Consider the following 22,662-nt stretch of genomic DNA (forward strand, 5'->3'; position numbering starts at 1 on the left):
TGGGAGACTCGGGGGCAAACTCGAGAGCTAATTTGGTGGGAATCAAATCGGGTAGCAAATGGTTTAACTTTCAACATTTTCGAAAAATGAAATTCTTTGAAATTTTCAATAGGATTAAATAGTTAAATAAACTTTTAGCATTTCTAGGCATGAATCAACACATAATTATTGATTTTGAAGGCAAACGAGAGCAAAAAATGATAAAAACCCATATTTGCCCCCCGTGGTGGGCTTGTTTCGGTGGCAAATTTGCTACCCTAACGGTGGGGATGACGGAGTTTTTTCAAGGTGGCAAATTTCTGGAGTTTTTTTTTTTTTTTTGAAAAGGTCCAATAAACCAAATTTTTAGTTTTTGCTTTTTGGGTGTTTTTAATACCCCTGACCCAAGGCGCTTTCAAAAACACCCAAAAAGCAAAAACTGGAAATTTGGTTTATTGGACCTTTAAAAAAAAACTCCAGATTTGATCTCGGTATTCATGAGCCGGGTGCAAATCAAATTTGCACCCGGCTCATGAATACCGAGATCAAATTTGCCACCTTGAAAAAAAATCCGTCATCCCCACCGCTAGGGTAGCAAATTTGCCACCGAAACAAGCCCACCGCGGGGGCAAATATGGGTTTTTATCATTTTTTGCTCTCGTTTACCTTCAAAATCAATAATTATGTGTTGATTCATGCCTAGAAATGCTAAAAGTTCATTAAACTTTTTAATCCTATTGAAAATTTCAAAGAATTTAAGTTTTCGAAAAGGTCGAAAGTTAAACCATTTGCTACCCGATTAGATTCCCACCTAATTTGCTCTCGAGTTTGCCCCCGAGTCTCCCACCGCGCGTAGCAAAGCAGGTATCAAATTTGATCTCAAGTTCATCTGTAGAAGAAAAATATGTGTCGGTACCTGTCGGGTACTCATTTTCTGATACCCGCCCAAGTAACCAAACAGCACTATAACTAGTCAGATTGCAGCACTACAAGCGCTTTACCAGCTGTGGGTTGCAGCTAAGTTGTTTTGACATCTGCACTAAATGCGCTTTTACAGCTGATATGCAACCGGTTTTGGACTTTATATTTCTGATTTCCAGCTGGCCTCTACTGTTGTTGATCCAACCCTGCACAAAACGTCAAAAAATTGGGAGAAGCCAAAATGTTGCTCTCTCCCTCTTTTTCATCTCCCCCTTCCGATCTATTTTCGTTTTGTACACAACTGCATTACCGATGAAGCTGAACCACTGGGGAGGAGCCGATTTTTTGTTTGAAATTGAGATGTCGAAGATTCGATGCCAGGAGACAGAGGCGCCGACTAGTCCAAAATGTTGGGGGGGCACGGTTGTTTTCCAAAATCGTCAGGTGAGAGTGGCGATTTGATGTTTAAGTTTATTGTATATCACGAATTTTACCAATTTGAATATTACGATGTGATAAGAATTTTTTTCATCCGGATTCCATTTTTAAAAAAAAAAAAGATTATTCATTAAAACGTGATTGAGAATGTTTATTGGGGGAATTTTTTATATGTTTGGAAGGCGAATTCCTTCTAATTGGCATATTATCACTTATTTTCCAGAAGTAACAGTCAATAATAAAAATTATTAGGTATTTAAAATTCAACAACACAAATATTCTAAAACTGAAAACAAAAGTAAAAAGCAAAAATTTAGAACTTTAGAAATTGGAAAATGCACATTAAAAAACAACATTTTTTTCAAATCTTCAATTTAGAAAAAAAATAACAGAAAAAAAATATTCCAAAATTTAAAAAAAGTTTAAAAAAAACCATAGGTTAAAAAAACTCATGGCTTAAAAATGTTAAGAAATCAAAAGTTGAAATTCAGAAATTTAAAAAATCAGAAATTTGGAAATTACAAAAAAAAACAATGTTTAAAAAAATCGAAAATTTAACATCAATTTATTTGTTCAGAATTTAAGAATATAAGAATTTAAGAATTTAAGAATTTAAGAATTTAAGAATTTAAGAATTTAAGAATTTAAAATTTAAGAATTTAAAATTTAAGAATTTAAAATTTAAGAATTTAAGAATTTAAGAATTTAAATTTAAGAATTTAAGAATTTAAGAATTTAAAATTTAAGAATTTAAATTTAAAGAATATAAGAATATAAGAATTTAAGAATTTAAGAATTTAAGAATTTAAGAATTTAAGAATTTAAGAATTTAAGAATTTAAGAATTTAAGAATTTCAGAATAACCAAAAAGATACACAAACGGTTTTTAATAAAATCAAAAAAAGCATTATGACAACTTGATACGACCAAAAATTTGCAATTTTTTAAAAAGAAATCAAGAAAAAAAATACCTACAATTACTCAAAAAAATATCGAATTTGTCAGCTTTTTTTAATGTAAAGCTGTCATCAAATGACCATTTTGAAAAGTGTTTCAGTTTATTTTCGCTAAATCCTGATCTACAATGGCAAATCGCAGAATGTTGCGTCTGAAAACTTGATGATTGTTTTGACAAGAGTTTGCGTAAGTTTGCTCTTGTATACTAAGCTTGCTGGTTTTCCTACCTAGTTAGCATAAGAGAGCGCAGTAGTATAGATGAAACGTTGTCGATTTAAAAAAAAATTTGAACTATTTTACAGATTCGCTTACAAGAATTCTATCCAATTCCAATTCAGTTTTAAATATTATTTTCAATTATTTCTGTATTTTTTTTTTGTAATATTTAAAATAAGAATATTTTTCTTCTAAAATTTCTGGGGGGGCACAATGTATGGGCTGCCCCCCCTGCCCAATTTTTAGGGGGGCAAAAAGTACCGTGCCCCCCTAGAGTCGGCGCCCCTGCCAGGAGATGTTGCTGCTGATGAGTGGAAGTTTTCGAGCCTGATCCCGCACGGCCAATGTGGTTTAGCATAGCTTGTTTGACACCTAAAATAGCTAGTACTTTGCGAGCTTGATTGCGGGACTCAAATTGGGAATTTACTGAGGTGGGCATCGAAGACGGCAGATTCCTCCAGTACCGCCGGAAATCGAAAGAGAAAAAAAAAACACTTCAAAGCCAGTTGTCACCATAGTGGCCGAGAAAATGCAACCTGCAAAAATCTATCCTTTAGAAGAGTTCATTTAGTTTCCCACAAACAAAAGGTGCTCGCAAACACCCACAAAATACAGGTTTTGAACGAAGAAGTTGTTCAACCAGTCATTAATATTCTTCTCAAAGAATAAAAACATCGGAAGCATAAACAACTTACGATGAATCTCAGCCATCGACTGACAGCCGTTTTCTCCGCTGGTTATTTTTGGTCGTACTGATTGAAGGAATGAACGAGCAAGATATATTTTTATTTTTGTTTATTTTGTTTAGTGTTGTAAAATGGGGAAAATGCAATGCTAAAGCAGCATTAAAACTGCTGCATATCAGCTAATACTACAGCAGTTGTTTTAGAGCTGATTTGTTATCATCCTAGCTGTTTTATGACTGTAGAATGCTGACAAACAGCTCATTTATGATTTCTTTTAGTGCTGGATGGTTACTTGGGCGACAAGTACCGGCAAGCCGGGGGCAAAGTTTTGAATGCGTGTTTCGGAGATTTTCTATGTCTGCTCTTGTGGGTGATTCAAAAATTCAAAAAATTCAAAAATTCAAAAATTTAAAAATTCAAAAAATCAAAAATTCAAAAAATTAAAAATTCAAAAATTTAAAAATTTTAAAATTAAAAGAAAATCCAAAATTTTATTTTTTTTACTTTTGCAAAATTTTAATTTAAAAAAAATTATATTTTTTTCAATTATTTTAGGTTGTTGCACTTATTTTTCAAAGTTTATGTCGCCCCCGGTTCGAAAAACCAGGCGGCAAAAAAATGTTTTTCAAAAAACTTCCAAATTTTAAAGGAAATATAAGTCCATCCAACTGAAAACAATTAGAAATGCATTTTCCTGCGTTTAAAATCATATTTAGCATTCCTGGGTTCGGTCAAAAATATTTTCAATTTTTGTGGAATTCCAATGTACAGACCCGCAAAAAGTTTTTTTTTCGGCGAAAAAAAAATCTCTTCCAACCCCCCTCCCCCCCTCGACCTGGACCAGAGTCGAGGGACATAAACTTCAAAAAATATTTGCAACGGCCTAAATTATTTTTTTTTATTTTTTCTATTATTTTGCAATTTTTTTAAATTTTTAAAAATTTTAAATTTTTAAAAAATTTTAAATAAAAAAAAAATCCGTGCTTGGTTCGATTTTCCGTGCATAATTCCATTTGATGCGGTAGCAAACAGGCAGAATACCGGGTAGCAAAGTGAAATCCCGAAGAACTGAGAGCAAATTTGCTACCGCGACAGGTACCACGATGGGGTTGACGTCGGGTGCAAATTAGCTTTGCTTCGATGTTTGCACCCAGCGCTGAAGATGCCCTTACAAATCCTATGTCGAGTCTTTTTATCAATAAGATTTCAGCATTTTATTCATTTGAAGTATTAGAACCATTTGCTATTCCACACGCATATGGACACATAGGGTTAAACCGTGCCCAGATTTACGTTACTTTTGATCAGGTTTATCATATGCGGCCCAAAGTGATCCACAATATGCCCCAATGGCCGTACAAACTCTTTGCAGCGCAGGGTAAACTCATTTCTGTTGCTCGAAGCTGGTTGCATAGTTTAAAACCTGTGTAAAACAGCGAGTTCTGCGTACACGCCTTTCTCCATATCTGCAATCCGGTATCGTCAGCTCCTCTAGGTTCGTGCTCATGGATATCCCTTCCGGATACCATGGCTTCCGTCTTGTATTGTGGTGCCATCCTTTCCTTATACGCGAAAAAAAACAATGACAAGTGTGTTGTATTCGATCCGTTGCCTCACCGACATCCACTGCAAACATTCGGACGGAGCATGGTCTCGGAACAAGATCGATGAGCTGTAGTCGAAGTGTGGCACGATCAGCGAGTTGTACAACTGAACATTTGCCTCTGCTGTCAAGTATCGATTAATCCTACACAAGTCGGCAAACTTTCGCGCTGCTTTCCGAATGTTGTAGTCAATGCGTGCGCGTTCAAATTCAGCTTTTCATCCAGCATGACCCCGAGGCACCTGTTCTCTCTTCAGCGCCTGTTTGATGTCGTGGCCCTAGAACGCCGCCTTGTGGTACTTCGAGATCCACTGCTGTTTCCGGCTGCTTCCAGTTTTCTAGGTCACTGCTGAACCATTTCAAGACCGTTTCACGAATCCCGCTTTTCCTGTCCAGTAAGTCCACAACAACAACGTCCAAAACATCCACCATTACCCGTTCCGTGGCGTTTTCACGCCAGCAAGGGAAGAGGTGTGAAAATTAGGGCCTTTCTTTCGTAACTCACAACACCATTCCGCCGCTTCCGTTTCACTGAATCATTTATTAATACACACACAACACAACTGTGCTAGCTGTGAAGCGAATTGAAAGTCAATCTTAATCGTAAGTTTGTTTGTTTAAATGTTGTTATGCAATGTTTGTGTTAAGTTTCTCTCCAACTTATTTGTTAAAATAATTCCTTTACGGATTCGCCCTGGGAGCAGCCGCTCCTCCAACGGCACCCGCTCCACGTGGCTTCTTCCTGCCGCGGATGCGATTCCGCTTGGGGAAGGCTTGCCCGTTCCCGTTTGGCCCCGCTCCTGCTCCCGGGCCCGGGTTGCGATTGTTGCTGTTGTTGCCGGTGTTGTTGTTGTTGTACGGTGGTCTGTTTGGAGGTGGGCCTCCAACCGGGTTACGCCTAAAGCTGCTGTCATCTCGGCGTCCGCCGACCTCTAGGAGTAGATCGTCGCGCTGCTTGTTCCAGTGGTACGGCTGGGGGCGGTTCTGTTTTGGGGAATTTTTTAGAGGGGGTGGAAAGGGTTGAGATGGTTAGGGAGAAGTTGTTGTTTTGGGGGTAGAATTTCTGCAGAAAATTTTTGATTTGAAGTTTGATTTTTCTGCAAAAATCCTTCGATTCTACAACAGTACGAAAAACTACGACTTTTGGTATGAAATGTGCTCTTTGGTAAAGGTTGAAACAGGAAATAAATGACTGAATTGAAGTCGGTCCGGCAGCAGCGGTTTAAGGTCTTCTAGGAAAGACACCTGGAAGCCGCAAATAAAGTTTCTAGCAGCCAATACACACCTCCAAAAGGAATTCTATGGATCATCCGCGGTATGTTGGATCGACCTGAAGATCCAGGAGTCGCCACACCAGAAGTAAAAGAAAGATGGCATCGCACATGGTGCGGAACTTACCCTGATGTTGCCACTGCCACCTGCGCCGTCTCTCGGTCCGTGCCGAGGACCGGGCGAGCTGACGCCATCCAGCTGGCGCGCGTACAGATTGGCCAGCTCCTGCTTCAGCTTAATGATCTTGTCGATGTCATCGAGCGGCCGGGTCGGACCACTTCGATGGCCGGACCGGGACCGCTCCGGGCGACGCCTCGGCGGGGACGACCCACGGTACGGGGATCTGTCGCGGCGCGGCGGTCTGGGCGGCAGAGGTTCCCGGAGATTTTTGGCACCTGCGCCGCCGCCGCCGCCAGCCTGATTCGAGCGATAGTTTTGCGATCGGGGCGCTTGTTTGGCGCCACCTTGTCCGGCGCGATTCGGAACTGGATTGCCCCGGCGGCTGACTTGCTGCTTTCGGTCAGCAGCGCGGCCAGGTGGGCCCTCGCGACGTTTGTTTTTAAACTCGGCCAGGGCTTCCGCTTCGGTCTTGAGCCACAGATTCCACATTTCCGGGATGACGCCATGTTTCAGCGACCGAAGCAGGAAGTTCCGTGGTCGAGTTTTCACGACCTTTGGCTTGCCTTCGATCCACTTTAAAATTTCCTCCTCGACGTCCTGCTCGACGAATCGCTGCCGCGAGACCGGTCCCTCAATGGGGGACGCCTCAATACGACGATCTTCGGCAAACAAACTCTCAAAGTCTTCAAAAGTCTTGTCAAACTCGACCAGCACTCCGTCCAGGTCCTGCTTGGAAACGCAACGGACTTCGCCGTAACGACGCAGATACTGCTCCAGATTTGACTCGGTTTCGAGCTTGTCCTCGGCCTTCAGATGCTTCAGGCGCCACGACTTTTGCTTCGAAAACAGATCCGGCGTGCGGCCGCTGTACACGTTCAGCTTGTGGCCGTAGTACGACTCACGGTTGCACCACTGGATGGCCCGGTTCGCGTCCTTCTCGGTACAGAAATATACCAAAAAGTCGTACACCCCAACCCGCTTCTGGTAGTCGTTGAAGAAGCTATCCTTCCAACGGAACACCATAAACGACGGCAATCCCTTGGCCGCAAAATATTTATGGACCGCATGGATGCAGCTCGTATCCGAGTCAAACTTGTTGAACAGCCGGAAGTTGCTCACGTACACGGGCCAAAACGCAGCCAGCGTCCAATCGTCCTTGCAGCGCGGATCCTTCTCCGTCGGCCGGAAGTCCTTCTCGCGGTACGTCCTCGGCGCCTTCTTCGCCAGCGGACAGTCCCACTGGCGCGACTCGCCATTCTCGTCCAGATCGCTGTCCGCGTCCGAACAGTCGGCCTCGTCCACCACCGTCATATCGGCCATATCTTCCGGCACGGCATCATCCGGTTCCGCTACCTCCGCCGCCGTCTTCTTCACCACCGCAACCTTATCCTTCTTCAGCTTGGCCTCCAGCTCCGCCAGCACCGGCTTTTGGTCCTCGTCGTCCGAGTCCAGCACGATCACGTCCTCGTCATCCGCCGGATCCTGCCCCTTAACACTCACCGACGATTCCTGTAAGCCATTTGCCTCACCCTCTTTCTCCATCGGCTGCTCATCAGCGTCCGCCGCTTCCTCTCCGTGCGCAGCCGCTTCGGCATCGTTGGCTTCCTCATTATCTCCGACGCCACCGCCGCCGCCACCGCCGCCATTGCTAATCGAAGAAGCTGACTCCTCAAAGCACAGCACCTCTTCCGACGTGTCTAGCGAAAAATACGAACGAGTTCTTACGTCTACTCCACTTCCCTCCGCTCCCCCGGTACGTACCCATTGCGATGCGATGTAGTGCGGTCCGTTTCCGGTTTATCGATCCTGGATATTCGCGGAAATTTACCAGCAGCTTGCGGCTTCCACTTTTCACGCCTTTGAAGAAAATTTCACCTTTTTGACAGTTGCGATCGATTTTTGCAGGGTCGAACTCCAGGCAGCGAACGTCACAAACGGTACCGATCGCGATGGGCCCTTTTTGATTTTTTTTTTTTTGAGATTAAATATGTCTTCATTGAACTTTCTTATAATAATAATTATTACATTTCATTTTCATTCTAAGTGGTATGGCTAAATGCTCTTCATCTTTGTTGTATTTTTCATTTTATTATTAACTGTTCACGCTCATTTATTTACTTCAAATTGTTTTACATTTTTGCATTTAATCGAATACATTTGGGTAAAAAAGAAAAAAATAACTTTAACAACTAATTCTAACTTAAATCTAAAAAAAGTAAACTCATTGAAATATTCAAAATCATTAGAAAGAGTAAACTACGAACTGTGTTTTAAGATAAATCCTCCCTGGGATGGGATAAACAAAGAGAAAAAAACCTATTGTCAAACTAAACCACTTTCAACATGGCCGCTTCTGTCAACCTAAACCAGTCCTTTCTTATGAGGAGAAAATGAGAAGTATTGTAATTTGAATTGAAAAAAAAAAATAAATCAATTTCACAAATAATTGTAAATTGCATGAATAGATTAATTAAAATATTTTCAATTGAAAGGCATTTATTTCTATCGTACACCGAATGTTGACTTATCAGCATTTTCATTTTAAAAAACAATACATTTCATGAACTGAGTGACTATTCTTTTGCCCATTTAAAACTATTGTTATTTTTTTTGCGCGTTATATAGAAATGTCATCTAGATTGAACAATATTAAACCTGTGCTTCCTATGAAATTAAAATGTGGCGTAAAGAAACAACACCGTAGAACTGGATTTAAAAAGCAAACAAAAATAATGGCCACAGTTTGGCCTATTTGATTTTTTCGCACTTTTTTATTTCAACACATTGCCACAAATTGAAAAACAAACTTTTTCGCTCTTTGAAGTGAATGAATTGGTACAAATTTGAATTTTGAACTATGGAATGTTAAATATCTTTAAAGTTGAGTAAAAATTGCCGTTGAATTCGACGTGCTCCTCTTTGGAGAACTGGGAAAGGTTTATTTACTTCCTTCGCGTAACGGGACAACGACAGGAGCAGATCTAAGAAAAAATCTCCCCTCCCATTTAATGACTTGCAGGCTTTTTAGGATTTTATTTAGATTGAAGTAAGAAAACGCATTTAAATCGTATCGCATTTTTCACATCCAAATGAAAATAAAAAATCTTTCATATAAAAAACACAATAAAAATAGAAGAAGTGATCATTTTTTGACTCATCTTTGATTTGCCAACCATTTCAAGTAATTTGAATCAGGCAGCTCCTTATGAACGGATCCACCGTAAAACGATGGAACATAAACTCAGGATTCTCCACCCACGTCCAACCGCAAATTTTAACAGCGAAATCAAAAAAAATCTGCGAGGAAAAACTAAACAACATTTCAACCAAAGAAAAAGTCATCCGCATGCTTGAGCACTGAGTTGAAAAACATCATCAAGAAAATTTGAATTGTCAAGCTATCTGAATCACAGATTGCTTGATATTTGTTTTCGAACACGAATTTTCTTGCAAAAAACAGAAGAAGAATACAAACGTGAACACTCAAAAAGAAGACTCTATCCAGCCGTCCCGTCCCAGAATCCTCCAAGCGTTCTTACTTCGACGGTAACATTTCAAAAGGCATCATGTACATTTTGACACTTTCTGGGTTATTGCATATTCTAAAAGTACTCCTAATAAACTACCTCTCCACCAAAAATGAGCAAAAGTTACTTCAGTAAAGTCTTTTTAATCATGATTTTAAATAAAGTAACATAAACAAAATCTCTGCCATCAGCAGTCCCTGTTTATATAGCCCTGTCAACCTGTCAAACAAAAGACTACATGAACCTCGTGACGAAAAAAAAGCAACATGAACAAAGCGCCATGTACATTCGGCGAAGAAAAACGAATCATAACAAAGCGCCCCCCTCAATGACAGCAGGGTGATATCGACGTTGGTGATTTCAAAAGGAGTTATGTTTGTTTTTCTCAAATAAAATTACGGAAATAATGTTTTATTGAATATGGATGATCAAGTATCAACAAAAGCAACGTTTTTCATCGTTTGTTATTATTAGAACATCTTATTTTGCTTTTATATCAAAATGGGAATTGAAAATGGATGCTCAACATTCAAATGCGTTTTTCTCAAAACGCATGGTGTGTACATGATGCTTTTTGAAATGTTGGCGTCGACTTGTTCCGCACGAGTTTTGCACCCACGAAGTTTTTTTTTTTTTTTAAATTAAATATGTCTTTATTGAACTTTCTTATAATAATTACATTTCATTTACATTCTAAGTGGTATGGCTAAATGCTCTTCATCTTTGTTGTATTTTTCGTTTTATTATAACTGTTCACATGGGACCATCCATAAACCACGTGGACACTTTAGGGGGTATGGCAATTGTCCACGCTCCATACAAAAAAGATTTTTTTGTATGGACAATTGTCCACGAGAGGGGGGGGGGGGGTTGAGATTACCAAAAAAGTGTCCACGTGGTTTGTGAATGGTCCCCATTCATTCATTTATTTCAAATTGTTTTACATTTTTGCATTTAATCGAATACATTTGGGTAAAAAAAAAGAAAAAAAATCACTTAAACAACTAATCCTAACATAAAACTAAAATAAAAATTCCTCGAATTATTCAAAATCATTAGAACAAGTAAACTATGAACTGTATTTTAAGATGAATGCTCCAAGCGTTCTTACTTGTTCCTGGCGAGTTTTGCACCCACGCAGTGTTGTTGTCATCTCGATGAAAATGTTCAGAAGTTCTTGTGGTGAAAACAGGTCACTACTGCCTTCATCCGTTGATGTTGGTTGGTTTTCCCTCGGTTGCTGACTGAAGCCAGGAGGTGTTGTATTCTCTGCAACTTTTTGCCGCTGATTCAACGTCAATGGCTGCAGATTTGGTGCCACTCGAACAGATCCCGCTCCAGGTGATGCCAATGCAGGAAAATCCACGTCCGTGAACGTTGCTAGTGTTTTGCGACGATTTGGTTGGTGCCTCATCGTCGCTTGCTGCCAATTTTTTTACAAACTCAGCCCGTTTTGGGCAGCTGAGATTCTTGGTCGAATGGTCGCTGCCGCAATTGAAGCATTTCGCTTCGATGATCTCGTTGATTGTAACCGCAAAGACTCTTGAAGAAACAGTTCCTTCCACCATGTCCAAACTGCAAACAGTTCGAACATTGCGTCACGTCACGGTGCACTGGACGATAACGTTCCCAAGTCACGATGATGTTGAAAATAGCCCGAACTGCTGTCAGCTCAGACGGCGTTGTCGATCCTTTCTCGAGATGAACCAGGTACAGTTGATCACGATACTTGATGTCTTTGTCTTGAAGATGTCGTCATCTTGAAGACTTCGATCACGTTCAACTTCAGAGTTTTGAGCTCTTCTTTCAGCACACTCACATCCATGTCGTACAGGACTCGGAGGACCTGTTTCATGGGGCGTTTACCTGGATCGTCCTGGCTGTCCCGAACGTAGTTGTAATCCTTTCTGGTAGGTAGCAGAATTTTGAGTCCATCAGCACACAAGCGAATGGAAGCTCGTAAAGCACCAGATTTGATAAACCCGGTCAGCCACTTTCGCACCGAATCCGATGACGATGTTTTCACAAAAATGGGTGGCAACTTTTCCCGTCGTTCAAATTCTTCCTTCTCGCTCACGTCCACAGGGAGGGTAGCGAACTGGTTTCCAGACGAATTTTGAGCGTCCTTGCCCAAACTGCCTGGCTTTGCTGGTAGCGCTTCGGCGTTCTTCAGCTTCTTCAAATCTGCCGATCCTGCTGGGGAGGATCATGAACTATATAACTACTTTATGACAAATAGTTAGTCAACTATTTATCAAATGGTCTCTACTATTCATTAAATTGTAACCCAACTATATATGTACGATATATCAAACCATTAATTCCATTCCCAAAATAGTTTTGGTCGATTTTACTATATGAGAAATTAGTTGTTAGGCAGAAAACTATATGAGGTTTTCATACATATGTAAATATTTTTATAAACTTGGATTTTACGTCAAATAGTCATTGCCCAAAAATTGACTATTCCCTATATAGTTTCTGAAAAACTACTTTACCGACACTACTTTGCCGACACTTTAAAAAAGACCGCAAAAATGAACCCTACAATTGTTGTGATAACTACTTCGGATATAATCAAATTTGATTTTTAAGTTCTATCGATAGTTGGTGAATGTTTACCGCCATTATATGTGATGTTATTTTCGTTGCTGCCGAACTGCTGCCGCCTTATCCGATTGATCTATATCTGTTGGTGGTTTTTCAGTGGTTTTGGTGACATGTTGTGTTAGAAGGGAGCAAGCTCGGGGGCAAGTATTTTTCGATAAGTCCAAGTAGTCCAAACAATTGACTCATTTTATAGTGAACAGTAATAGTCCACCATGTAGTACACATATTTTTGGTGTATGGTAAGAACAGCATGCCTACTTTTTCTGGAATAGTGAAAGTCAATTTCATGAGCCCTCGTAACATTTTTCTTCTTTTGGGGAGTTTTCTGATAATCTGAGGAGAAGTGGGAGTGTTGAAGGTTCTCTATCATCCAGAGGAATCGACTGTGATCAATTTACTTGATAAAAGTTGAAATTTTTGTACCAATCGTTTAACATATATTTGGATTATATAACAAACTGTAATTCAAGCAAAACAATGTAAAAGGTCCAAAGTCAAAAATGTAAACAGACCGGATTTTCGCTGCAAACAAGTCTAGGAGTCTTAAACTATCGCTACATATCGAGAAAAGTATAAAAAAGTGAGTTTTAAGTGAAAAATAAGCCAGTTTACAAAAGACCAAAGCCAATGATATTTTGTTTGTTATCAAAATCCTCATAGACCCTTTGCTTCTAAGGGCCAATGTGGAAACTGGGTTGTTTTGTTTTGGAATCGTGTTAGACCCAGGGACAAAAACGTTGTCTTCCAAAACAAACACCGAAACAAAGTGTGGCCCTTTGTTTCAAATTGGTGCGAAACAGCCAGCGGTCGGGACGGAACGGTGTAGCGAGGCCACGGAACACATCTACGTCATTCGCCAGCATTTCGGAAAGCTGAGATATCGGGTGAGCGGACAATTTTAAAAGTGCAGATTCTATTACGTTTATATTTATTTTTGGATCCTTCTTTCAGATCTCAAACCTCATCAGCAACACAATCCTGGCTGTTCCCGCTTCTTCAACTATTTCACGTGAAAATTTTGTGGAAGTGACCAAACGAGTGCCCACGACATGAGCGCCGACACGGAGCATCGATCGGCGTGGAACGGTAGATGCGTCAGTGTTTATAATAACAACATGCTAGCCTCGGACGCCAGCTTCGCCTACGAGAAGGAGGAAGCTGTTGGTGGTGAACAATAAAGGCACCTCGGAAGGAGAGAGAATCTGCTCCCGGAAGCAGCGGCGGCCAGTACAAGTCAGCGCCGGCAACTGCTCACCGCCATCTCGACGACGATCCGGACGACTGACAAACCATTTCCGTTCCAATGCCATCCGCGACGTCTCCAATCGACGAACTATCTCTTCCACTATCAAAAATGTATTCAAAATAAAAATTCCCCGTTAACTCTGGCTGATTCGTACTCCCTCAAGACAATGCCTCATTATCATTCTATTAATTTTCTAGTTTTTTTTTAAACATACGAAAACGAAACACATCGTCAAAAGTTTTCAAATGTTTATTATTAGACAAATCATTTTTTTGTTATTAGGGGTGATACATTTCTCTAATTTGCTATCCCGTGTCGCTATCTCGTTCCGACGAAAACACTCATTGGATAAATAGTTCCGCACCGGAAGAATAGTAACCTTTTCCATTTTCCCTGGGTCTCGGTCAAGTCGTCGGTGCCATCGACCCTTAGGCAACATAGGTTCGACGGAGATGGCCATCCGATTTGGCGGCTTGGTACCTACGTCTCAGATATTGGATTGCACCAATCGTCGCCATCGAGATCGTACGACAATATTCCGTCCACAGATGACTTAATGTGTTTCCTCGAAGAAGTCATTCTGGCCGGGTTGTCCTCATGCTATGTCCAGGGAATATCTGAAGCTCCTACCGCCCATAATCATCCGAGTTTGTGGACATTTTTTTGGCTTCAAAGTATCACGCACTTTTCTGTAAAATTAGAACTGTTTTATGTACTTCGAATCACTAAAACTTTGAACCTACCTTTTGGAATGAAGGAAAACTCGATCAAAAATACAAATAATGCGAAAAACCGGGATATTAACAGTTAACTTAACAAAAAACGAGCAAAAATACTTTTTTAAGAAAAAGGCCCAACGCGAAAGCTCGATTCGTTTTGGTTTGGCCTGCGAGGCCAAAAAACAAAACAATAACAAAAACAAAGCCTGCCGTCGTGTTTGGCCGTTTGGCATAAGGCCCACATGGAAAATGAAACACGGCAATGTTTACAAAGGCGCTAAATTGCAAAGGGCTTAACCGTTCCCACATGTTGCCAACTTTTTTTTGAGACCTATGTAGTTTTATCATTAATTTTCCAGCAATAATTAAATGTATTCGTTATATTCAATACGAGGAAGCATAACAATACTAGTTTCACGAGTTTTATAATAATAATATCCACAGTTTAGCAAATATGTTCGAAATAGGAATTGAAAAACTAACCGCAGATTTCATCCTTGTTTTTCTCAATGTTTTGAAAAATGAGATAGGACGTTTTACAATGTTTTGCTTGAATTGTACTCCATACTGTTGAAATATTGTTTGAACTATTTGGACTTATAGAAATTTTTAATTCAAAATAGTATGGTGTATAGTAATTTTACTTCATGTAAGTTGACAAATTATTTGGATTATACAAACTTATCGAAAAAAATGTGGCCGCCATCAATTGTGTTCTACTATAGCATTTATAGTAGGTTTTTAGTTCTTACAGGTTCTGACTATAAAAATCTAAAATCTGTGGAATTTTGCTATATTGTTCTCAATAAAGTTGATAAATTGTTTGAACTATTTGGACTTGTACATTTTTTCGTTGAGTCACGTTGTCTAAACAATCCGAACTGTTTAGTGTAAGGTTATTGTACCCCAAATAGTTCAAAAATAGTTAGAATCATTAGATTTACTTCAATAAAAACGTCATCATTTGACGATCAGTTTCGTTATGGTTTTGTATAGTGCCGTAACTATATGATAATGGTTAAGTATGTGGTAACTATATCTCTTTTAGTAGTAATATAGTTTGGACTATTCCCCCGATGGTTTTTGATTATGCGGGGACCGCCTCTTTTTCTTGCCGTGAGGCATTTTTTGCACTTTTTTGGTGTGTACATGTGAGGGACGCACGTCTGGCTCGCTTCTCTGCTGATCGCAAACTCGCGATGGGCCCTTTGCGATTGTCGTGCGCCTTGTTTTGATGAGTTTGACATTAGTCTTTGTTATGACGGTCATTTTAATAAAATTTTCGATGATTAACATTGAATCGTGATTCAAAAACTCGAGAAAAGAACTCTTGTTCGATTTGTGCAACTGTTATTGACTAACATTATGGTAAGTCCACCAACTTAACCATCATCGCACGCTTCACAACGGTCCAATTTCTTTCTCCCCCCAATCCCCGTTCCAGGCCTTTGTCACGAACGACGTGTCCATCGGCGACTCGGAACCGCGCGAGCTACTCTTCGACAAGCACGTCGAGTACATCGCCAACCACGGCAACGACAAGAACGACTACGAGTACTGCATGACGGAGTTTCTGCGGATGTCCGGCATCTACTGGGGCGTCACAGGGCTGGACCTGATGGGCCAGCTCGGTCGCCTCAACCGGGACGACATCGTGGACTTTATCCGCAAGTGCCACTGCCCGGTGAGCGGCGGAGTGGCGGCCTGCGAGGGCCACGATCCGCACATTCTGTACACGCTGAGTGCGGTGCAGATTCTGTGCATTTACGACGCGCTGGACGAGGTCGATACGGAGGCGATCGCGCGGTACGTGGGCTCGCTGCAGCAGCTCGACGGCAGCTTCTTCGGGGACAAGTGGGGCGAGGTGGACACGCGCTTCTCGTTCTGCGCGGTCGCGATCCTGAGCTTGATTGTGAGTATTTTGCTATAGCCGGTTCAGAGAAAAATGTCCGCACTCTGCTAAGAAATCAAGGGTTGGTTTGAGACATTCTTCTCTGGAATGGCAGTATTTGTTTGAATTGTAACAAGCGATCGTTTTTCAATATAGTCGATTACTATCGTTAATCTAAATTTAAGTTTTTTTTTGTAATGCAATTTGTCGTCGCCTTATCCAGGTTTTTAAGCGAAGATGGCGTTCGAATGGCGATCATCCGAAATGTCAAAATCGCGTAGTAGCACCAACATTAGAAAACAAATGTGGCTGTCATGCCATGGCACACTTTTTTCGGAATATTGCTACCACTGCGTGATTTTGACATTTCGGACATTCACCATTCAAACGCCATCTTCGCGCTTAAAAACCTGGATAAAAATGTTAAAGGCTGATACGCAGATCGGAAGGAATGCAATACTCTATATTTTGAAATTAAAAGAAGTTGTCTTTATAGCTGTCGGTTATCGCGTCGCCAACTATTTATTGCTACCAACCAGCAACTTCTGGATTACAGAGACAGAGTAAAATAAACTTGACTAAACTCATGCAAATATCTATATTAATGAAAATTCTATAATAATCTGAAATTTTTAAATTCAACAATACAAACAATTCAAAAATAAAAACTCGATTGTGGTTTGGTTGAGCGTTTTAGCAGAATGCATTACTGTGAATACAAAGAGACGAGTTGTAGCGGAATTAAAAGGAACAACTTGTCTCTTTGTATTCACAGTAAAAATTCGAGAATTGAAAAATAATCCTAATGTTAAAGTATTTATGAATTCGATAGCTCAAAAATTTTGAAATTCGAAACCTGAAAAATTTCAGCAATTACAAGTCAAAATTTATAAAAATCTGAAATTTTAAAATTTGAAAATTCAAATTTACGAAAACCATTCAAAACTCTATTTTTCCTAAATTAAAAAAAAATCCAGAATTTAAAGTTAAGAATTCAGAATTTGAAAAAATAGGATTTAAGAAATAAAAAAATTACATAATTGTAAAAAAATCTAAAGATTTAAAAATTTGCTTATTCACAAATTTAAACATTTAAAATTAAAAAAAAAACCTTAAAATTTGATAACATAAGTTTAAAAATTTAAAAACATAAAGTTTAAAAATTTAAGAATTTAAGAATTTTAGAATTTAAGAATTTAAGAATTTAAGAATTTAAGAATTTAAGAATTTAAGAATTTAAGAATTTAAGAATTTAAGAATTTAAGAATTTAAGAATTTAAGAATTTAAGAATTTAAGAATTTAAGAATTTAAGAATTTAAGAATTTTAGAATTTTAGAATTTAAGAATTTAAGAATTTAAGAATTTAAGAATTTAAGAATTTAAGAATTTGAAAATTAAAAAAAATCAAGAATTTAAGAAAAACTTTCAATTAAATTTTTAATTTTTTTGTATAAACGTTTTTAATCTCATTTAATTTCAACTATTTGATTTTTTTTTATTTTTTCCCTGAAGAACCTCAAGCGCGCACACCGTCAAACGCGCTCATAGCGAACTGTCAACTTTGGGGGGGGGGGTCACGAAAAAAATGCGCAACATTTCTTGATCTTGTTCCTTCCTGTCTTTATACTTAGCATAAAATCAAAAAAGCTTTAAATAGTATGAAAAAATTCTAACTAAAAATAACTGTAGTTTTTAATCCCAAAATGGTTACGAACAATTTATTTATTTTTTATGTGAAATAAATTTTGTTTATATAGTGTTTTCAACTTTTCAAAATTTGAAAAAAAAATTTCAAAATCAAAATATTTAAAAAAAACTAAAATTTTAACAAGTTAGTTCGAAAAAAAATCATTCAAAAAAATTATTTTGCGAAACATAAATTTGACACACCAAAAAAAATAAACTTAGAAAATTGAGTTTAAAAAACACAATATAATTTTTAAAAACAGTTTTTGTAAGAATATTTCAGAATATTTAAAAAAAACTAAAAATACAGTCAACTCTCTGGTTGTCTATCTTCTCAATATCAATATTGCTCCTGCTGTCAAGATTTTTTTCAGTCCCTTCAAGAAGCATGCTTTGATTTTCCGTTCTATAATTTGATACCTCCCGCTCTCGACGGTCCCTTCAATATCGACAACGAGAGAGTCCACTGAATATAAAGTTTAAAAAAAAACTGATATTTATAAAAATATTATGGAATAAAAGCAAATACTTGAATAATAACAAATATTTAAAAATCATTTATTATTAAAAAATAATAAAATATTAAAATAAAATATCATATACTTAAAAAAATATCAAATAATAAAAGAAAATCAAATTCATTCATGTCGCACCTTTAATGTAGGCATATTGGCATCAGAAAATTAACAATCAAGTTGGCATCAATAATTCTGCATCATATTTTGTTTAAACAGTGGTGATCAGCAAATCTGAAAGACATAGGACCGAATCCATACCCTGCAAACTTATGGGAATTTCGCTTGAAATAATCTCAAAATAGTTTTTTTTTTCAAAAGAGAAAATTAAAAACTAAACTAAACATTTATAGTTTTTGGAAATTTTGTATGTATTACATACCACGTAAACGTACGTAAAAAATCGAAAATCTGTATTTGTTGAAGGAATTTAACGTCCACAAAAGTCCACTCATCCTTCGGCCCCTGTAGATTCTGTTAAGTAAAAATTTGTATCAGCCGGGAAAAAAAAAATTTTTTTTTGCTTTCCAAGTATCTTTCAATAAGGCAGTATTTTTTTTAGAAGAAGATAGCTTGGCAACTATAACTATGGGACATTTGTAAAATTTTCCGGTCCTTAAAAAAAATATTTCAAGTCCTTCCAAGTCCCTCAATTCAATAACAAAACAGATTTTGGAAAATAGATTTGTTTAAATTTATATATTTGGACGGGTGAACCAATGACACAAAATGGGCTCTTTGGTTATCATAGAGAAGTCCCCCAAAAAGTTTTAGTTAAATAAAGAAAAAAAAAAGACAATTTACCGATTTCGTAGAGAATTGTTCTTATTTTGACCGTCGTTCTCTTATTTTTTGATTGCCTCTCACCCAGTCGGCCTGGGTTCGATCCCAGAAGGTCCCGGTGGCAAATTTTGAGACGAGATTTGTCTGATCACGCCTTCCGTCGGACGGGAAGTAAATGTTGGCCCCGGACTAACCTAAAAAGGTTAGGTCATTAGCTCAGTCCAGGTGTAGGAGTCGTCTCCCTGGGTCCTGTCCTGGTGGAGTCGCTGATAGGCAGTTGGACTCACAATCCAAAGGTCGTCAGTTCGAATCCCGGGGTGGATGGAAACTAAAAGTGTAAAAAGAGGTTTGCAATTGCCTCAACAATCAAGCCTTCGGACACTTAGTTTCGAGTAGGAATCTCGCAATCGAGAACGCCAAGGCAATGCTGTAGAGCGAATAATTTGATTTGATTTTTTTCTATTTTTTACCGATATTCGATCGAAATTTGTGATAGCATTAAACATTTCATAAATTCAAAAATAAAAAAAAAATAAAAAGTGTTTGAAAAAGGTATATAAAAAATTCTAAATTTGAATAAAAAAAAGGTTTTTAAAAAATGTGAAAATAAAAAAAAATCGATTTTTTTATTTTAAAAACTGAAGAAACTTTTTTTTCAAATTATTTGTTCTGAAATTCATAAAATTTAATATAAAATCACACATCATACTTTAAAAAGCGTCTCCAAAATTATAAAAAAAATCAAGAAATTTAATAAAAATCTTAAATTATTTTTTTTTACATTTTTAACTATCTTAAACACATAGAATTACGTTATTTGGAAATTCAGTGATTTAAATAAATTATTTTGAATGTTTGAGATGTTTTTTTTTTATCCGAATTTGAAATTCTGATTTTTTTTTCATAAATTTTGAACTTTAGATTTTTTTTTTAATTTTTTATTATTGAACTTAGTTTTTAGTTGCTGATATTTTTAATTTTTGGCGCGTTTGAATTTTTGAAAACAAGCTTTATATTATTCACATATCGAGGTTTAAAATAATCGCAATTTACTATTGACAAATTGCGACTTACCGTTGAAAAATAAGAATGTGCGTGTTGTCCACCTTGCAGAACAAAATGTCCGTCATCAACCTAGACAAGGCGGTCGACTTTGTGATGTCGTGCTGCAACTCGGACGGCGGCTTCGGCTCGAAACCCAACGCCGAAAGCCACGCCGGCCTGATCTACTGCTGCGTCGGTTTCCTGTCCATCACGGATCAACTGCACCGCCTCGATTGCGAGAAGCTAGCCTGGTGGCTCTGCGAACGGCAGCTGCCCAGCGGAGGCCTCAACGGCCGGCCGGAGAAGCTGCCCGACGTTTGCTACTCGTGGTGGGTGCTGGCCTCGCTCACCATCATGGGCCGCCTGCACTGGATCAGCGCCGAAAAGCTGGAGCGTTTCATCCTGTCCTGCCAGGACGGCGAAACGGGTGGATTTTCGGACCGCACCGGCAACATGCCGGACATTTTCCACACCCTGTTCGGGTTGGGGGCGCTGTCGCTGCTCGGGGACGATCGCCTCCGGAAGGTGAACCCGACCTTTTGCATGCCGCAGTACGTCATTGACCGGTGCAAGGTCCAACCGAAGACGATCGTCCTGTAAGTACACGGAGGATGGAGAAAAACGGCACCAAAAAAGACCACACTCAAGATGATGTTTTCACGACACAGAGATCTTTTTATTGTTGATCGATGCTACTATTCCATTTACTGTGTTTTTTTTAATATTATGTTTCCTTCTGTTATCAAGTAATAAAACAAGCTTCTCTGCACAACATGATGCGATGCGATCTGCTTAGAGCACAAAAGAAAGCCATCCGAAGATCAGCAGGAATCCACCAACCGGGGTAAACTTGCTGACGCGACGATCGTTGGTGAAGGAAATGTAGTAACAGGTGCCGCAAAACAGGGCCATTCCCGAAGTCATTAAAATGGTTGTCTGCAAAGTCATTTGATTAGGAAACAGCAGCTAAGAAAAGAAATCAAACAGGTTACCAAGTACGGCTTCCGAGCTAGGGGCGCCGCGAGCAGGGCCAACGAGTGCAGAAAGTGGTACCGGTTGGTCATCTCGAAGATGCTCTTCGGATCGCGCTCCTTCTCGTCCACGATGTTGAAGTGATGGTGGGCACCGTACGCACCGAGCATTACGGCCGCTGCACCACTGAGGCCCGCCAGCCGGAGGATGTGTCGGCTGGAACCGAGTAGCTTCCACAGGGGTGGGGTGACGGCGGCCACCGCTTGCGTGCTAGCGGCGGCCGCTTGCTGGGCGATGGCGGCGTTTTTGGATTTGAGACCCTGGGTGAGGTGAGGAAAGAATACTTAATACCGAACAACAAAGTGTAGTAATTACGATGACTGAGGAATCGCTCAGCAGCACAACACAACTGGTAGAGTCCATAGTAGGTACGAATATCGGCGATGATGCGCTTCTGAGTATCTCTGCTGCAGTAGTTGTCCTTTACCAACGATCCAAAATACACAAACGCCTCTACGACCTCGAACTCGTCTCCGCCACCCTTGGTCCTATGCGAGCCCTTAAGAGACTCGGTTCCTCCTGCTAGCAGATACCTCGGCTTTGCCACATTCACCCTCAATCCAACCTTCTCCGCTTCCCGCTTCAGTTCAGTGTACTTCAGCGAAGAAGCAGATAAACTGGCTTGATAACCGCATGTTGAAGCCCGCCCGTCTCATGACACCTTCAAGTCCAATGTTGTTGCAGTCCTTTGCGCAATTCGATCGGATCGGACTTCGCACGGTGCCCCGTCCATCGTTGATTCCACCATTCTGATCAGCTACCAGGGAAAGCCTTTCTCGTACAAGACCTTCCATAGCTCTTCGCGATCGATCGAGTCGTAGGTACTCGAGAAGATCATCTTCGACAGACGACAGTAGAAGGTCTGAGACAGCAATTTGTAGGCCGCGTTGAAAATAGTGATGTCCCCCTTCTTGTAGATCGGACTCCCTCTTTCAACTCCGCCGGTAGCTGTTCAGATGTTGACTATCAACCGGTGCGGGCAGGTTGCTGCCAACTTGGCCCGTCCCCTCTCGATGAGTTCCGCTCCGATACCATCCTTCCCGGTTGCTTTGTTGTTCTTCAGCTTCTTGATGGCATCCCTAACTTCCCTCTTCGTAGTATAACAATTTGACCGTACAATAAACTTACATTGCCGGACGACACGAATCCCCACACGCTGTTGGCAATGGGATTATTGAAGAGAACGTAGTTCATCGCGTCATGCACACCCATTTCGTGCGTAAAAAGCGCTTTAAATGCAATTTAATTTGTTGATCTTATTTTTGTGTGACTTATTTCGCGATTTTCCGAGAAATTTGCAAACTTTTCTCTCCAGCGTAAACAAAACACAACTTTCCCCTGACAGTTGGTGGGTGGTAGTTGATCTGTTTTCACGAAGTAGGCCAAACGTCAAACCTTAAGCATCACAAGCGTCAC

At 39.5% G+C, this 22,662-nt stretch overlaps 3 protein-coding genes and 2 long non-coding RNA genes across 6 annotated transcripts; 2 read left to right on the forward strand and 3 right to left on the reverse strand.

The window, feature by feature from the left end:
* Positions 1 to 5,321: 5,321 nt before the first annotated feature.
* Positions 5,322 to 8,102, reverse strand: LOC6046065. Its single transcript, XM_001863285.2, has 3 exons — positions 7,954 to 8,102; positions 6,199 to 7,889; positions 5,322 to 5,784 (listed from the first exon to the last, which is right to left on the reverse strand). Exons 1-3 carry the CDS (start codon positions 7,955 to 7,957, stop codon positions 5,482 to 5,484), a joined length of 1,998 nt encoding a protein of 665 aa, XP_001863320.2. The 5' UTR covers positions 7,958 to 8,102; the 3' UTR covers positions 5,322 to 5,481.
* Positions 8,103 to 12,894: 4,792 nt separating this feature from the next.
* On the forward strand, positions 12,895 to 13,737 carry LOC119770675. Of its 2 annotated transcripts, XR_005278945.1 has the most exons (3): positions 12,895 to 12,909; positions 12,990 to 13,213; positions 13,281 to 13,737. It is a non-coding gene; the product is annotated as an uncharacterized LOC119770675 (long non-coding RNA). The 2 variants fall into 2 exon arrangements; XR_005278944.1 differs by lacking the exon at positions 12,895 to 12,909 and having other exon boundaries at positions 12,965 to 13,213.
* A 225-nt stretch (positions 13,738 to 13,962) lies between these two features.
* Positions 13,963 to 14,489, reverse strand: LOC119770676. Its single transcript, XR_005278946.1, has 2 exons — positions 14,319 to 14,489; positions 13,963 to 14,264 (listed from the first exon to the last, which is right to left on the reverse strand). It is a non-coding gene; the product is annotated as an uncharacterized LOC119770676 (long non-coding RNA).
* A 1,011-nt stretch (positions 14,490 to 15,500) lies between these two features.
* LOC6046064 (geranylgeranyl transferase type-2 subunit beta) lies at positions 15,501 to 20,988 on the forward strand. Its single transcript, XM_001863284.2, has 3 exons — positions 15,501 to 15,662; positions 15,739 to 16,206; positions 20,284 to 20,988. The coding sequence occupies exons 1-3, from the start codon at positions 15,660 to 15,662 to the stop codon at positions 20,812 to 20,814; spliced, it is 1,002 nt and encodes a 333-aa protein (XP_001863319.1). The 5' UTR covers positions 15,501 to 15,659; the 3' UTR covers positions 20,815 to 20,988.
* On the reverse strand, positions 20,866 to 22,599 carry LOC6046063 (transmembrane protein 256 homolog). The gene is made up of 3 exons (XM_001863283.2): positions 22,375 to 22,599; positions 21,207 to 21,506; positions 20,866 to 21,150 (listed from the first exon to the last, which is right to left on the reverse strand). Exons 1-3 carry the CDS (start codon positions 22,456 to 22,458, stop codon positions 21,007 to 21,009), a joined length of 528 nt encoding a protein of 175 aa, XP_001863318.1. The 5' UTR covers positions 22,459 to 22,599; the 3' UTR covers positions 20,866 to 21,006.
* Between the last annotated feature and the right edge of the window lie 63 nt (positions 22,600 to 22,662).

Source organism: Culex quinquefasciatus, chromosome 3 (genome assembly GCF_015732765.1).
Source record: "Culex quinquefasciatus strain JHB chromosome 3, VPISU_Cqui_1.0_pri_paternal, whole genome shotgun sequence".
Classification (NCBI taxonomy): domain Eukaryota; kingdom Metazoa; phylum Arthropoda; class Insecta; order Diptera; family Culicidae; genus Culex; species Culex quinquefasciatus.

What these genes read in the sequence shown, in the direction of transcription:
- LOC6046065 (XM_001863285.2), bottom strand. An exon ending in GTGGCAGTGGCAACATCAGG is followed by an intron (nt 5,785 to 6,198) that starts GTAAGTTCCGCA and finishes TCCCCAAAACAG; the next exon opens with AACCGCCCCCAGCCGTACCA.
- LOC6046063 (XM_001863283.2), bottom strand. Translation starts at nt 22,458, where the DNA reads ATGGGTGTGCATGACGCGATGAACTACGTTCTCTTCAATAATCCCATT. An exon ending in GATTCGTGTCGTCCGGCAAT is followed by an intron (nt 21,507 to 22,374) that starts GTAAGTTTATTG and finishes CACCTCACCCAG; the next exon opens with GGTCTCAAATCCAAAAACGC. An exon ending in TAGCTCGGAAGCCGTACTTG is followed by an intron (nt 21,151 to 21,206) that starts GTAACCTGTTTG and finishes ATGACTTTGCAG; the next exon opens with ACAACCATTTTAATGACTTC.
- LOC6046064 (XM_001863284.2), top strand. An exon ending in TCGCGATCCTGAGCTTGATT is followed by an intron (nt 16,207 to 20,283) that starts GTGAGTATTTTG and finishes TCCACCTTGCAG; the next exon opens with AACAAAATGTCCGTCATCAA.